A 13,970-nucleotide genomic window follows, 5' to 3' on the forward strand; every position below is an offset into this window, starting at 1 on the left:
GATCTGAGGAAGGTGGATAGCTGTGCCTCAGGCTCCCCAGCTCGGGGACACCGGAAGTAAATGATGCCACATTTCCAGCCATTAGCCCTATGTGTGTCTAGAGTGTGCCCTTGGTTATTCTCTGTGGCCTTGCTGGCTACACAGAATCACCGAATTGTTGGTGCCCTCACCCACCCCCTGGGGGGGGGCATGGGGAGGAAGGGGCTGTCTGCACTTTTGACAGTGGAGTTTCAGAGAGGTTGGGGGGTTCAGCCGTGACCTGAGAATGAATCTGAGACTCTTTGGAGCTCCTGTAAAACAAATAGCATCTGAGAGGATGCAGCTGGGATACCCTCATCTTCAGTCTGTCCTCACGCCTTGTGCCTGTAGCATCCTTGGTCAAGGTAAGGCAGGGGTCTGAGTACCCCCTTACATCATATGCTCCCATTGCTGATTCTTGGCAACTTAGGGCTAAAGACTGATGTGGGAATAGGGGTACTTACTGGGATTGGGGCTCTGCTTTCCCTATTCCCAAACAGCCGAGGGTGATTTATTTTCTTTAAGCCTCAATTCCTCATCTGTAAAGTGGATATAATAATACTGCCTCCCCCACAGAGTTGGGATACGAAGTTAATGTGATTACTATAGTTGAGTACCTGGCATGGGCCAGGGATAGGCTTCTCTCAAAATCTTGGACCCACTAGCTCAGAGCCGGAAGAATTTAAGGTCAGCTTGTTCAGCTACCCCAACAGTGTGCACGCGCGCACACACACACACACACACACACACACACACACACAGAAGAATCTCTCCTCCTCAACCTCTCTCAGGTGTGTCTGGCCCACCCTGGGTAACACTCCTCCTGACAGAGCTTTCTTTCCCTTCTGGGGCAGCCATTGGGTCAGTGTCATGGCAGAAGAAGTCAGAGATGGTGGGGCCCTTGCCAATGCCACATAGCAGCTTGGGGTTGGGGCAGGAGCTCTGGCCTGGTGCTTCTGGCTTCACGTATTCTTATTCTCCTTGCTGAGCAAAAGTCCTTTTGGTCTCTAAAATGCTGCGTAGGAGGGACAGCTGCAGGGGCTTCTTTCCCCAGAGGGTTGCTGGGGAACATCTAGGGCCAAAGGGACAGCAGCATTTCTCGGGGAAGGAAGTGCATGGTCTACCTTCAGCCCCTACCACTGCCTTTGGCGCTCACGGCTAGTCCTCACCAGGGCCCATCTCTTGGCCACATCCTGGAAGTGAGTAACAGAGATCCTCAGTGACCTAGGGTTCCTGTCTTGCTTCTACCATTGACTCACTGTGGGACCTTGGGCAGGTGAATTTACCTCCCTAAGTCTCAGTTTTTGCATTCATATAATGGGGGTAATAATTCCTATCTAGTAGGGTTGTGTTGAGTGAGTGGAAGATGGCTTGGCTCATGGTAAATGTTCATAAAAGGCAGCTGTCATTGTTAATGAGATAATGTGTCTGACCATGCTTGGAACAGAGGAGGTAAGAGGCTCAGAGGATGTCGGTCCCATCCCCTCCTGCTTCCTGTCCTTTCCTTTAAACATAGCTGTTCTGCCTTGTTCTCCACTGTGTGTTGGAGTGAGAAGAAACTGGGGGAAATTAAAAGTTCAGAAAAGGAGAGCAAGAGGTGAAGAGAGATCGGGTAGCCTTGTGGGGAGGTTGAGCCCTGTGTGACCAAAGGAAGGGTCCACTTTCCTTTTAATCAAAAATGCCTTGTGTGTGGTTTCCTAGCAGTGTTGCTGTTAATTTATAAAAAATGCCCCCTAATAAAATTCTGCTTGATTCTTCGATTGGCTGGGCATTAGGCTGCAGCCAGCAGCGACGCGGGGACATAACGGATGCATTTGCAGATTTGGAAAATTAAAGCCATCTATATGGCGCCTGTGGCGGGAGATCCGCCGATCTGCTTGCTTAATGAAATATAAAGATTCTTTTAACCAATGTAAGCACAATTCGACAGCTTGTGAAACGCGGCCGCCCCATGATGGATGGCTCTCCTGGCTTGCCAGGAATTGCGGGGCGGCACCTTTTAAATATATAATTGATTCTGTTTGGAGTGTGCAGTGGGCTGAACCCACGCAGGGCCCGGCCTGGGGCCAGGAGAGCAGGGCCCTGTTTAGAGCCTCCCGCAGGCCCTGCAGGACTCTGGCCCGGGGAACTTTCGGCCTCCCTGTAGGACCCACCGCACTCAGCTGGATGTGGTTGGGGCGCCAGCTGCTGGGCCTGGCTGAGGACCCCAGGAGCAGGTCTGGACTGCCTCTGTCTCTGGAAAAGGGTCCTCTGGGCAGGGTCCCACCCACACGCAGATTTACAGACCTGGGGACAGAGGGAGTGGTGGATCCAGGACTCTGAGTGTCCATTCTGCCCCACCGACACCTCTTAGCCTGTGGTTCTTTCTGAGCCATTTAACATTTATTACTGACTAAGCACTGGCTGTGTACCAGGCCCTGTGCTAGTGTTGCAGAAACAAAACAATGGATAAGGTCAGTCTATTTTCTCTGTGTTGATCGGTCTTTCTATCTCACTGCATCAACTCCATCTCCTTGCTTTTTTTCTTTCTCTTTGTATTTCTCACTTGTTCTCTCTCAGACCCTTTTCAGGACCACATGACCTCTGAGGGGTACCATTTAGTGTACATTCCTATGGGCACACACACAGAGGCCCATAGACATGCACGCCCACAGAAATATAAATTACCACAGTTACCTACATAAACACAGATGCACACATGGTTATGTGGCCCATCATAGTCAGGCTGTGTGCAAACGTGGCCACAAATAAACAGCGGTAGCTGCAGACAGGCGACTCTGTAGTACCACATGGGTCCTGCCCAAGTGGTAAGTAGCATCCGCAGACAAGGGCCTCTCTGGGGCCTCAGAGGAGACCTGGGGCTCTGATGTCCACCTGGAGTGAGGAAGAAGAGGGTGAGCCTGGAGAGAGAGGAGCTCAGCTGGAAAGATGTTGAGCGTCATCTCACAACACACACAAACATACACACACGCGCGTGCATGTGTGCACACAGACATAGACATCAGGGGAAATGTGCCTTTTCTTTGCTGTGACTTTATTGCCTTGTATCAAATCAGAGACATTAGATGTCAGGGAACAAAATATGTTGGAGTAAGAGCCTGAGTGACTGGGGTTAGGTGAGGTGGGAAGAACCTCACCTGTGGAAACTTGTTCCACCACTTCCTAGCAGTGTGCCCTTTAGCAAATTATCCAATCTCTCTCACGCTCCATTTCTGCATCTGTAAGGTGGGGATAATAATAGTCCTTATCTCCTAGGGCATTGGGAGGATTGCTGGGGACGTCTGATATATCCTAATAAGTAATTGTTATTCTTAATTAATTCATCTGATCCTCATCTCCTGAGCCTGCCTCTGTGCCAGACCCTGTCATTTGAGCCGGGGTGGGGAGTCCAGAAATGCATCAGATACACTTTCTGCCCTCAAGGGTCTCAGCTGTGTGAAGGAGAAAGAGGTGTCATCACATTACTCTAAGGTGTTAGAATTAAGAAAATCCATGCAAGATGCTTTGTGTTCAGTAAATGGTAGCTATTGTTGTCCCTGTCACTTCGGTGATGGAGCGTAGTTATCTGGAGCCTGGAGAAGGGAGAGATGCCCCATTTCCTAGGCGGTATCAGTTGAACTAGGCTCTGATGGAGAGGGAGGAATTGATCAGGTGAAGGGGGAGGGAGGGAAATGGTGACTGCAGAAGCAAAGGCATGAAGGTGACAAGAAGGAGTGGCTGGCAATCTGGTGTTGCTGGGATCTGGGGAGGGGGAGGGCATCAGGCTGCAGCGGGGGCAGAGGCCAGGCTGGGCAGGTCTTGGAGACTTTCAGAGCGCCAGTGGGCTGGGAAAGTTGTGGGGCCCAGAGAGGTGCCTCTACTGGCTTTGGTTAATAAAGACTTGTCATGCATCAAAAACTGTGGGATCAGCAATAATTAAGTCAATTAAAATGTCACCACATTAACAGCAGTGAGTTTTAAAGCAACAAAGCCTCACAGTTTGGTGGGGGAGGGGCATTCCAATTCAGTAGGGTTGGGGGAAGGGACGGATAAAATTACTTCTAAACTCTGTTCCCTGGATGTGTTTTGGAGCCTGGCTCTATCCCCACATCCATTGGAACACATAGATAAGCCTCCTCATCAGCATCCTCAAAAAAGGAAAGAAAGGATATAAATGTGAAAATCACCTGTAATCCTATCTGCTATCTCCCTGAGATAACCTCTGCTAACATTTCAGGATATAACCTTCCAGGCTTTTTTCCCCTATGCATTTTTATACATACATTACAAAAATGGGATCACATCCTGCAGACCGTTACCTATTTCTTCCACTCAAGAATATATTGTGAGCATCAGCACATACAGATACACATCATTGTTTTAAACTCTGGTACCGTAGTCCGTTGTTGGCATGACTGTCCTCTATCCACTGAACTAATCCTCTCTCAGTGGACAGTGAGGTTTCCAATTGTTTGCCATTATAAGCAGAGCCGTGATAAATATTCTTGTACACATGTCTCTGCATACTTGAAGGAGAAATTTCTGGAAACGGAATTGTTGAATCAAATGATGCTCTCTCTCTAAAGGCTTTTGATGCAGGAACTAAAGAGCTCTTTTGTCAGCAAGGTAGGGGAAGGTCCATTTCCCACTCCCCTAGGTAACACGGGGTAATAATTTTCTTCATATTTGCTAATCTGATTGGTGAAAAATATCTTACTATTTTTATATCTATTTCTTTGGTTGCAAGTCTGTGTTTTTTGTGATATGTCAGGTAGTTATGTGTGTTTTTTGCTTAATAAGTTGTCTCTTCGTTTACTTAGCCATCTTTCATTTAAGGTGATCATGTTTTTCTTTCTATATGAGAACTCTTTATATATGATAGATGGTATTTTTATTTTTATTTGTGCTATTATTTAAAAATGAATTTTGCTATGTCATTGATATGGTAAATATTTTCCCAGGTTTGTTTATGGAATATTCTATTATACAGTGTTTAAAAACATTGTGTTGCCATATATGTCATTCTTTTCTCTTAGATCTCTGCCTTTGGGGGTCCTATTTATGGTGCATGGAGTGGGTTTCTGTAAGTTAATGTTTTGGAAGCTGTTATGTGAGTGTTGACTCAGAAATCTGTAAATCTATCTCTCAGCTACCCACTCGAATGTCCAATTGCCAATTCAATAATCTTTCTTAGAAGTAGGATCCATATCTCACACTTACCATGTCCCCTCAACACCCTGATTTCCATTTCCCCCTCCCAGACCCTCCAGAGTCCTGATTCAGGAAATGGCCCATCTTTACTAAGTAGCTCAGGACAAAAACTTGTCATTCTCCCCCCACCTTCCCTCACATCTTATAACTAACCTACCAGCAATCATGTCGATTCTGCCTTCAAAGTATGTTGTGAATCTGACCACTTCTCACCACCTCTACCGCCGCCACTCTGGGCACCTCCGTGGGTCACTGTCCTGGACTTGGGCAGGGGCTTGGTCTCTCTGCTCCTCTTCTTGAACCTCTGTAGCCTGTTCTCCATACAGCAGCCACAGTGAGCTCTCAACAACAAACTGGATCATGTTACTTCCTATTCAAGACCTTCCAGGAGCTTCCATCGCACTCAGGATAAAGTTCAAACTCCTTACAATGAGCTCTCCGGGACCTGAGCCCCTTCTCTCCCTGCAGCCTCTCTCCCCTACTAGCTCCCTCCCTGCCTCTGCTCCAGCTCCCCTGGTTCCCTTGCTGTTCCCCACGCTGACTGAGCTGTTTGTGCTTCTGGGCCTTTGTCCCTGCTGCTTCTTCCACCTGGAAAGCTTTACCCCCAGAGCTGCTCACGGGGGGGAAGATATCAGAGCTTACTTCAAATATCAGAGAGCCCTTTCCTGACCACATGCTCTAAAATAATCTCACCTTTCCTTTTTTGTTAGTCTCCTCCTCTACCTTCTTTTTTGTCAGAGCACTCTCCCTGTCTGACATTATTACATATATTTATTTGTTGTTATATAGCCCCCCTCCCGTGGAATGTAAATTCCATGAAGGCAGGAGCTTTGTTTGGTACTTAGTCTCTTTTATTTTTATTTGTGATGTTATTTTAAAATCAATTTTGCTTAATATTTATTGAATGAATGTGTATAACATGTGAATGTATGTGTAATGTTTGTGTGTATATGTGTCTGTACGTGGATAGATATTTATGAGAATATCTGTGCGTGGAACTGTGGGAATAATGACATTGAATTTGTGACTTGCCAAGTTTGTATGTGAATATGACTGCTTCTGGGAATGCCTTGCCAAGAATATCTGTGTGTATTTGTTCATGAAACATGTGTGTACTTGTCTGCACGTGTATGTGGACACACACTGCAGATGTCTGCTTCTGGGTAGCCTCTGTCTATTTCAGGTAGGGAGCTGGGACACCTGGGCATATCCTCCCTCTTATCAAATAGACCTGCCACTGCCTCGACCTTTCTGTTCCCCACCACACCCAGGGAACAGGAAACAGCTTTGTGTCTTTGGGAGCCTGTGGGCATTGGACCATATTCCAAAAAGGACATTTCAGGTCGACACAGGGTGGGTGCTCAGATGAGGACTGTGCGGGTCTGGAGGAGACTTGGGCCTGATGGGACCTCGGCAGCCTCACGCTGATCTGATCCACGTCAGTAGGAGGGATGTGTTCTCTGATGAATTGGCCACTAAATAATGGGGCAAAGCTGTGTGGGGTGAGGCAGGTCCCAGACTGGCTGTTTTGACATGTCACTGCTATTTCTTTAAGCCTCAGTAGACTCATCTATAAATGGGGTTCATTGTTCTTGCTCTGCTTGCTCCTTGGGGCTATCGTGAGAAAGGAGGAATGTAATGGTAGTGAATGTGTAACAGTCGTAACAATAGTGTTGTTACGTCTGCGCAGCACATTAGGGTTTTAATCCACTATCTCAGAGCAAATGCCTCGATGCCCCCAATACAGCTCAGACTTGGCCCCATGTGGGCCTCAATGGATGGTTGTTGAATGAATGAATGAATGTTCAGATGAGTAAGTGCCTGGGTGGGTAAATGAGAGGTGACCACAAAAAACAGCAAATGGATTGATAAATCACAGTGAGTCAGATTTCTGAGCACGTGCTGTGTATCAGGCCCTATTGTAAAGGCTTCTCTCAATCCTTGCAACAACTCCATGAGATAAATACTATTATTAGCCTCATTTTGCAGATGGAGGAACTGAGGGTCAGAGAAGTTAAGTGACTTAAGTGAGATTCCAGCCCAGGCATTCTGACCCCAGAGCCCAGAGCATTAAACCCTGCACAAGCCCTGCTGAGTGAATCAACGAATGAATGAAGAAATAAATGCAGGAACCCTCACACTATTAGCTGTGGGCAAGACAGGCCACTTTCCGACGGGGAGGCAGAAGCGCTTAGGGGTGAGGTAGGCATCCAAGGTCTGGGCTGGGGGTGGCGTCTCCCCCAGAGTAGTGTGTGCCACCCTGCCTTATGTCACTTCCCTCTTCCCTGTCTGCAGGCTCATGCCAAGATGCAGCACTACGGGGTGAACGGGTACTCGCTGCACGCCATGAACTCACTCAGTGCCATGTACAACCTGCACCAGCAGGCGGCCCAACAAGCCCAGCACGCACCTGACTACCGGCCATCAGTGCATGCGCTGACACTGGCTGAGCGCCTGGCTGGTAAGGGCTGTGGGGATGGGACCTTGGGAACAGGTCTAGGAGGGTTGAGGGTGGCGGCTCTGAAATGCAGAGATAGGAGGGAGGGAGCACTGGAAAAGTTTCCTCTGTGAGGTACCGGAAGGAAGATCCAGATCACGTAGCAACACAGAGAGGCATAGCCATCCAGAGCACCCCTTGTTGCCAGCACTATGTTGGGCACTGGAGTTGCCCATTGCCTTCAAATTCCCTTAACAACCCTGTGAGGGATTCATTAGCCTATCTCACAGACGAAGAGACTTAGATAGGAGGGTAAGGGACTAGCCCAGAATTTTACAGCTAGGAAGTAGCTGGAGTGCCCAGTGGAGGATATTTCAAGTACCAGGAGTCATATGAATAATGAGGGCTGTCATGTTTCATACACCCCTGTGCCAGGCACTGTGTGAGGCTGTCTCTCTGCATCAAACTGTTCAACCTTGATAAGGAGAAGTTATTATCTCCATTTTATGAACAAGGAAACTAAAACCCATAGAGGTTAAATTTAGGCAGAGGTGGGATGGGGTGGGTTGGAACATAATATTATAGCTAAAAATATGAGCTTTGAAGCCACAGACTTGCAGTCATTGGATGGTCTGCCCAGTCACTTCTTTTTATAGCCTCAGTTGCCCCCTTTACAAATGGGGGACAATGGCAGTGATCCCCTGTAGGATGTTTGGGAAGTCACATGAGCTAACTTAGGCAAAATATTCAGCACAGACTGATGGGTGCTCAGAGGTCATTAGTCCCCAAATCCCAAGGCAAGTGTCCACGAAGGAGCTGCAGACTGGCCCCCCCAGCTCCTGTTAAACTGACTGTTGCTCTGTCCCGGCAGCCTCTCAGTGGGCATGGGAGGGATTGGATGGCATGGGTGAGGGGTGTGACTTACTGGGAGGTAACATCAGACCTGCGTCTGGTCCTAGGCCTCACCTTAACGAGCTGTTGACTACAGATGGGCCCAGCCCTGTGCCAGGCAGTCCTCAGAGGATTTTTGGTCACCGCTAAGGAGATGAGGTGCCCATTGACCTATGAGAGGGCATGGCAGGAGGACTGTGGCCAGGATCAAGTGGCGGGGCTGCTCAGAGCAGAATGGTCAGCTGTTGTAGTCTGGGAGGGCTTCCTGGAGGCCATGGAGCAGGTCTTAAAAGGTCAAGGAGGGGGCACTATGAAGACCTTGCCAGGGTAGAGGTTCAGGCTTGGAAGGGAGAGAAGGGCAGCCACTCCCACTCTTTTACACCCTGCCAGACTCACTGGAGAAAACTGCCCCTGGTCCCCTTCTGCAGAGAGGTGTGGGGCATTAGCTGCCAGCATGGGAGTGTGGGTGCACTTCTGTCCTGGCTATGGATGCTTCTCTGGTTTGGGGTGAATTCCCCATGCCCCACTTGGTGATGACGTTATAGCTCCTGACTGTGTTCTAGGACACAGAAAGGACCCTTCACCTCCACTGGGGGAGGGGGCACTGAGGAACTGAAGGATTCAGCACTCTCCCCAATTCTCTAATTCTTTTTTAAAAGTTCTTATTGACTTGAGAGAGAGCGAGCAATCTATTGTTCCACTTATTTGTGCATTCATGGGTTGATTCTTGTACGTGCCTTGACTGGGATCCAACCTGCAACCTTGGCATATTGGGACGACGCTCTAACCACCTAAGCTACCCAAGCGGGCCAGATCTCTAATTCTTAAGTAGGAGGGACATGAGCTGCAGGTGGGCCATTGTATGGAGCCTTACCTTCCAGCAGGAAGTCCCAGGCTGCGACCACCCACCCCTTGTAGCCCCTAGAGCCAAGCAGGGCTTGGCTTACTGAGTGGTCCCCACTCCCTCCCCTACCCCACAGTGACCAGCATGAACTCAGGGCTCAGTCTAGGCTGGTGTTAGTGTCAGTTTGTGAGGGTTTCAGGGCTTCCTTTTTAAACTGAAGGAGCAGCCTGAAGTCTGAGACTTCCTGGACACCCAGTTGCCTCCTTCTCCCTCATCTAGAGTGTTGTGATGATCCTCCCGTTTCTGGAGTGCAGAGGCTGACCCAGCTCCTGTTTTCTTCAGCAAAGGCAGTTCAGGATCCACTCCCGGGTGATTGGAAGCAGAGAGAGAGAGGTTACTCTCCATCTTCACAGAAGGGCTGGAGACTAGGCACGAGCCCTCGGCAGACATCTATCCTGGGTGGTTTTCTTAAATCAATAGTGCACCAACCCTGTCTCCCCTCCAAGCCTGTAGTGGTTAGAACCTGGTCTCTGTCCTTTCATCCTTGAGGAAACATCCAGAAGGGTCAAGACTGGATGCAATACACCTTTCCTGTGCTCTCCGGGCCCTGCCAGTGGTCAGGCTTTCTGCCGATGAGCAGACACCTCGGGTCCTACCACCAGCGACTCATAGGCCTACTGGGATGATGAGATTCACACCCAGCGGAGATGGAGTCAAGTGCCAGGGAACATTGTCTACGCAGCCCACCTCTCCAAACTAGACCTTGCAAAATAGTGCCAGCTCACAGCCTGGCGTCTGGTTAAGGGCCCATATTCTGCTGGTATCCAGACTCTAGGGGTCATAGGATATTAGCATCTTTGTGACATGGACTTGTAGATTATTAGCATCCTGTAGACTCAGAATATGCCCAGAGTATCCCAGGACTTAAAGGAACTTAGGGCAATACCCAACCACCCCCAAACCAAATAAGAAAGCCCCCCTCCCGACCCCAGTCACATTCCTGACAGCTGTTCATGGAGATGAATTAGACCTCTGTGGACCTGATGGTGAATGATGGGGTAGTACGATTTTGACAACCAAGCCCAAGGGGAAGGGGCCAGGGACCGGATCTGACAGGAGCCTGGATGTCCGCAGTGGGTCAGAGTAGGGTAAGATTTAAATGCTATTTCCCATAATTAAATGGGCCCCCTCTCCTTGCCCTCCAACGGCTGTACATTTCAAGACATCATCTTGGAGGCCCGTTATGGCTCCCAGCACCGCAAACAGCGTCGCAGCCGCACGGCGTTCACTGCTCAGCAGCTTGAGGCGCTGGAAAAGACGTTCCAGAAGACTCACTACCCAGATGTGGTGATGCGCGAGAGACTGGCCATGTGCACCAACCTGCCTGAGGCTCGCGTGCAGGTAGGGCCCTGCTCCTCTACCTAGACCTTGCAGATAAGCACCCAGCCATCAGCCTGGCTTCTCAGTGTCCAGAAGCCGGCAGTTCAGCCCTCAGTGCCAAAGTGTAACTGCTGTCTCCAGGAACTCCTTCAATTCCTTCTAAAACTCCCTTGCTGTCACTGAAGGTGTTTCCTCGAGGGTCAGGGCCGATGTTATGATGCCCATCTCCTCCCAGATCCCCCAGCTTCACAACTGCCCTTCTTTCCTTCCCCCTTCTACTCTCCTCTCCCTGTCCCCAGGTGTGGTTCAAGAATCGCAGGGCCAAGTTCCGGAAGAAGCAGCGCAGCCTGCAGAAAGAACAGCTCCAGAAGCAGAAGGAGGCTGAGGGCTCCCATGGGGAAGGCAAGATCGAGGCCCCAACCCCAGACAGCCAGCTGGAGACCGACCAGCCCCCCAGCCTGCCCAGCGGTGACCCTCCTGCTGAGATGCATCTGAGCCTGTCTGAGCAGTCGGCCAGTGAGTCAGCCCCTGAGGACCAGCCAGACCGGGAGGAGGATCCCCGGGCTGGGGCCGAGGATCCTAAAGCTGAGAAGAGCCCTGGGGCTGACAGCAAGGGGCTGGGCTGCAAGAGGGGCAGCCCCAAGGCAGGTGAGGCTGGGCAGGTTCTGTGAATGGCTGGGGGCCCACCCCAGGGAGAACCCAGCGGGGGTCTGGGTATAAGATGTGGGTCAGAGCAGGAATAGAGTCAGTCTTTAACAGAAGGTGCTTGGGCACGACCTATTTGAAAGAACTTGGCCATAATATGTCTTTGCCTGGTGGTCACACCAGGCACACTTTAGTTGCTGAACCCTGGGAAGGTCTTGGGTGTTCCAGGGGAGGGGCTGGGTGGCAGGGGAAGAGTACCCAGGGCAAAAGCTATTTATCAACCGCTCTGGAAATATTCTGGCATTTTAACAGCCAGTACAGATGTGTCTGTGCGTATTGGGTAAATATACCATATTGGTAACAGATTCCCACCTGCAGCCAAGAACTGGAGCCGTGGTTTCTGAAGGAACAGAGCTCTGGCATGAGGCATATCTCAAACACAAACCCTGAGCCCAGGCAGGGAGGGATGGGGCTGTGAGCCGAGAGCTAGAGGGGGATGGGAGCCATGGACAGGAGAGGGGAAGGGGAGGTGACGGCCCTTGAAAAGAAAAGGACTCTGCCCAAGAATTCACACATGGGGGCTTTGGCAGGTCCCTGGGTCTCCTCCACGAAGCCTGGGTGTTTCCCTCCCAGGATTCTGAGGGATGCTTCAGGGGCTGCCCTGGCTGACAAGGGTGAATATGGTTTCAGCCAAAACCTATTTTATCATCAGCGTCAAGGGGTTGGGAAGGCTAGGGACCCGCTCCTGGCAGGCCAGTGCCCTTGTCCTGAGTCCTCGGTTCTCCGCTTGCAGATTCTCCAGGCAGCCTGGCCCTGGCTCCCGCAGCTCCAGGGGGCAGCCTCCTGGGTCCCTCCCACTCCTACTCCTCGTCCCCGCTGAGCCTCTTCCGTCTGCAGGAGCAATTCCGCCAGCACATGGCGGCCACCAACAACCTGGTACACTACTCATCCTTCGAAGTAGGGGGCCCAGCCCCTGCTGCTGCCGCGGCTGCTGCTGCTGCTGTGCCCTACCTGGGTGTCAACATGGCCCCACTGGGCTCACTGCACTGCCAGTCATATTACCAGTCCCTGTCAGCGGCTGCGGCTGCCCATCAGGGTGTGTGGGGCTCCCCACTGCTGCCTGCGCCCCCAGCAGGCCTGGCACCTGCCTCGGCTGCCCTGAACAGTAAAACCACGAGCATCGAGAACCTGCGGCTTCGGGCCAAGCAGCATGCAGCCTCCCTGGGACTCGATACTCTGCCCAACTGACTGCTGGCTTCCGACCCAGCCAGGGGTCTTGGGTGCCCTCTTCCCAGCCCCATGGATATCCCCGGAGAGCCCGCAAGGAGTTCACTCAATGAGCCCAGGGATCCTGGGCCTGGAATCCTGCTCCCTGTTCCCCTCCCCCAGCGTCCTAGCCTAGGTGAAGCCCACACCTACACTCTCTGCATGGCCCTGCTTGGATCCCATGGAGGCTAAATGGGAGGAGGTGAGAGGCTGGGGGGGGTGGGTGAGAGGCTCTCACTCGCTAGATCCCCACCTCAGTGTTGCCTCCTTCCTTCCCTCCCTCCCTCCCATCCCTTCTTACCCCTAGTAAGTTGGTGTGCAGAATGTGAGATATAAATATAAATATATAAAACTATATTTTCAGGCACTTGCCTGCCCCAGGCCCCCTGTCCGCTCCGTCTCTTCTCCTCTGCCGCTCCTACAGCTCGGGTATCTCACTCCGGCTTTTCCTCCTCTCTGTCTCTCCCCTTCCCTGACCTCCTCTCCCTGCCTCGGTCCTGTTCCCCAGGGCCTCTCCCTTCAGCCTCTGTCTTCCCCACTCTGGATCTTTCCCCATGGCTCCCATCCCTATCCCCTCTTTCTTTGATGCTGGCTGTGTTGGTGTCATCGATTCCCAAGCTGTTTTGTTTGGGGTTGTGGCATTTTAGTTTTAGTAATGTTGCTTCTCCTGCTCCTTCCCTGCCTGCCTGTCTCCTCCCCCACCGCCACCCTGTCTGAGCAGCTGCTCCGTTCTGTCCCCAGAAGAGGTGGTCAGGCCCTAGATGGAGAGGCTGCAGCCACTGGAGCTGCACGCAGGAGGTGTCACTGGTCCCACACGCACCCTCCCTTGGGCCTGGCATCAATCTAGAAGGGGTGATGAGGCACATTCTCTTTCCTCACTTTTCTCTGCTTTGAGCCCCTCCGCCCCCGCCAAGACTGAGGAAGATGGGAATGAAGGCAGGAATCAGGCAGGGGCAGGCATTGGGACCTCCAGGACGGAGGCCTGCAGCCCCTGCGCATCCAGGACTGCCCACAGGCTCTAGACCCCCCTGATGAGACTTCCCTGGTTGGGAGGAGGTGAAGGCGGAAGGAGTGCTCCGAGAGAGAGGTGGTACTCCTCTGCCCCACCCTGGCCTCCAGGGTCAGCAGTGCGTGTCCACTGCAGGGGTGCATCTCAGCCAGGACGGAAGGTGGGCTCTGGCTCCTGATCACAGTGAGTGCAAACCACGCAGTCGTGCGTCGTCTCAGGCGTCCGTTGGCGTCTGCTCCCGGAGCTGATTGTTGAAGAAAGGGCTCCTGTTCCATTAGTCCGTGATGTGT

At 51.4% G+C, this 13,970-nt stretch overlaps 1 protein-coding gene across 2 annotated transcripts; it reads left to right on the forward strand.

The window, feature by feature from the left end:
- The first annotated feature begins 7,503 nt into the window (after positions 1-7,503).
- On the forward strand, positions 7,504-12,653 carry DMBX1 (diencephalon/mesencephalon homeobox 1). Of its 2 annotated transcripts, none has more exons than XM_054571638.1 (4): positions 7,504-7,667; positions 10,586-10,781; positions 11,060-11,408; positions 12,199-12,653. In XM_054571638.1, exons 1-4 carry the CDS (start codon positions 7,516-7,518, stop codon positions 12,651-12,653), a joined length of 1,152 nt encoding a protein of 383 aa, XP_054427613.1. In that variant the 5' UTR covers positions 7,504-7,515. The 2 variants fall into 2 exon arrangements, with proteins under 2 accessions (XP_054427613.1, XP_054427614.1); XM_054571639.1 differs by having other exon boundaries at positions 7,507-7,669; positions 10,603-10,781.
- Positions 12,654-13,970: the final 1,317 nt, after the last annotated feature.

Source organism: Pteronotus mesoamericanus, unplaced genomic scaffold (assembly GCF_021234165.1).
Source record: "Pteronotus mesoamericanus isolate MK-2021 breed Mesoamerican mustached bat unplaced genomic scaffold, CSHL_Meso_final contig_221, whole genome shotgun sequence".
Lineage (NCBI taxonomy): Eukaryota > Metazoa > Chordata > Mammalia > Chiroptera > Mormoopidae > Pteronotus > Pteronotus mesoamericanus.

Bases quoted from the DNA above. Each gene is read 5' to 3' on its own strand.
- DMBX1 (XM_054571638.1), top strand. From the start codon at position 7,516: ATGCAGCACTACGGGGTGAACGGGTACTCGCTGCACGCCATGAACTCA. The intron at 7,668-10,585 runs TGGTAAGGGCTG...CTTGCCCTCCAA, and splicing joins ACACTGGCTGAGCGCCTGGC to CGGCTGTACATTTCAAGACA. The intron at 11,409-12,198 runs GTGAGGCTGGGC...CTCCGCTTGCAG, and splicing joins GAGGGGCAGCCCCAAGGCAG to ATTCTCCAGGCAGCCTGGCC.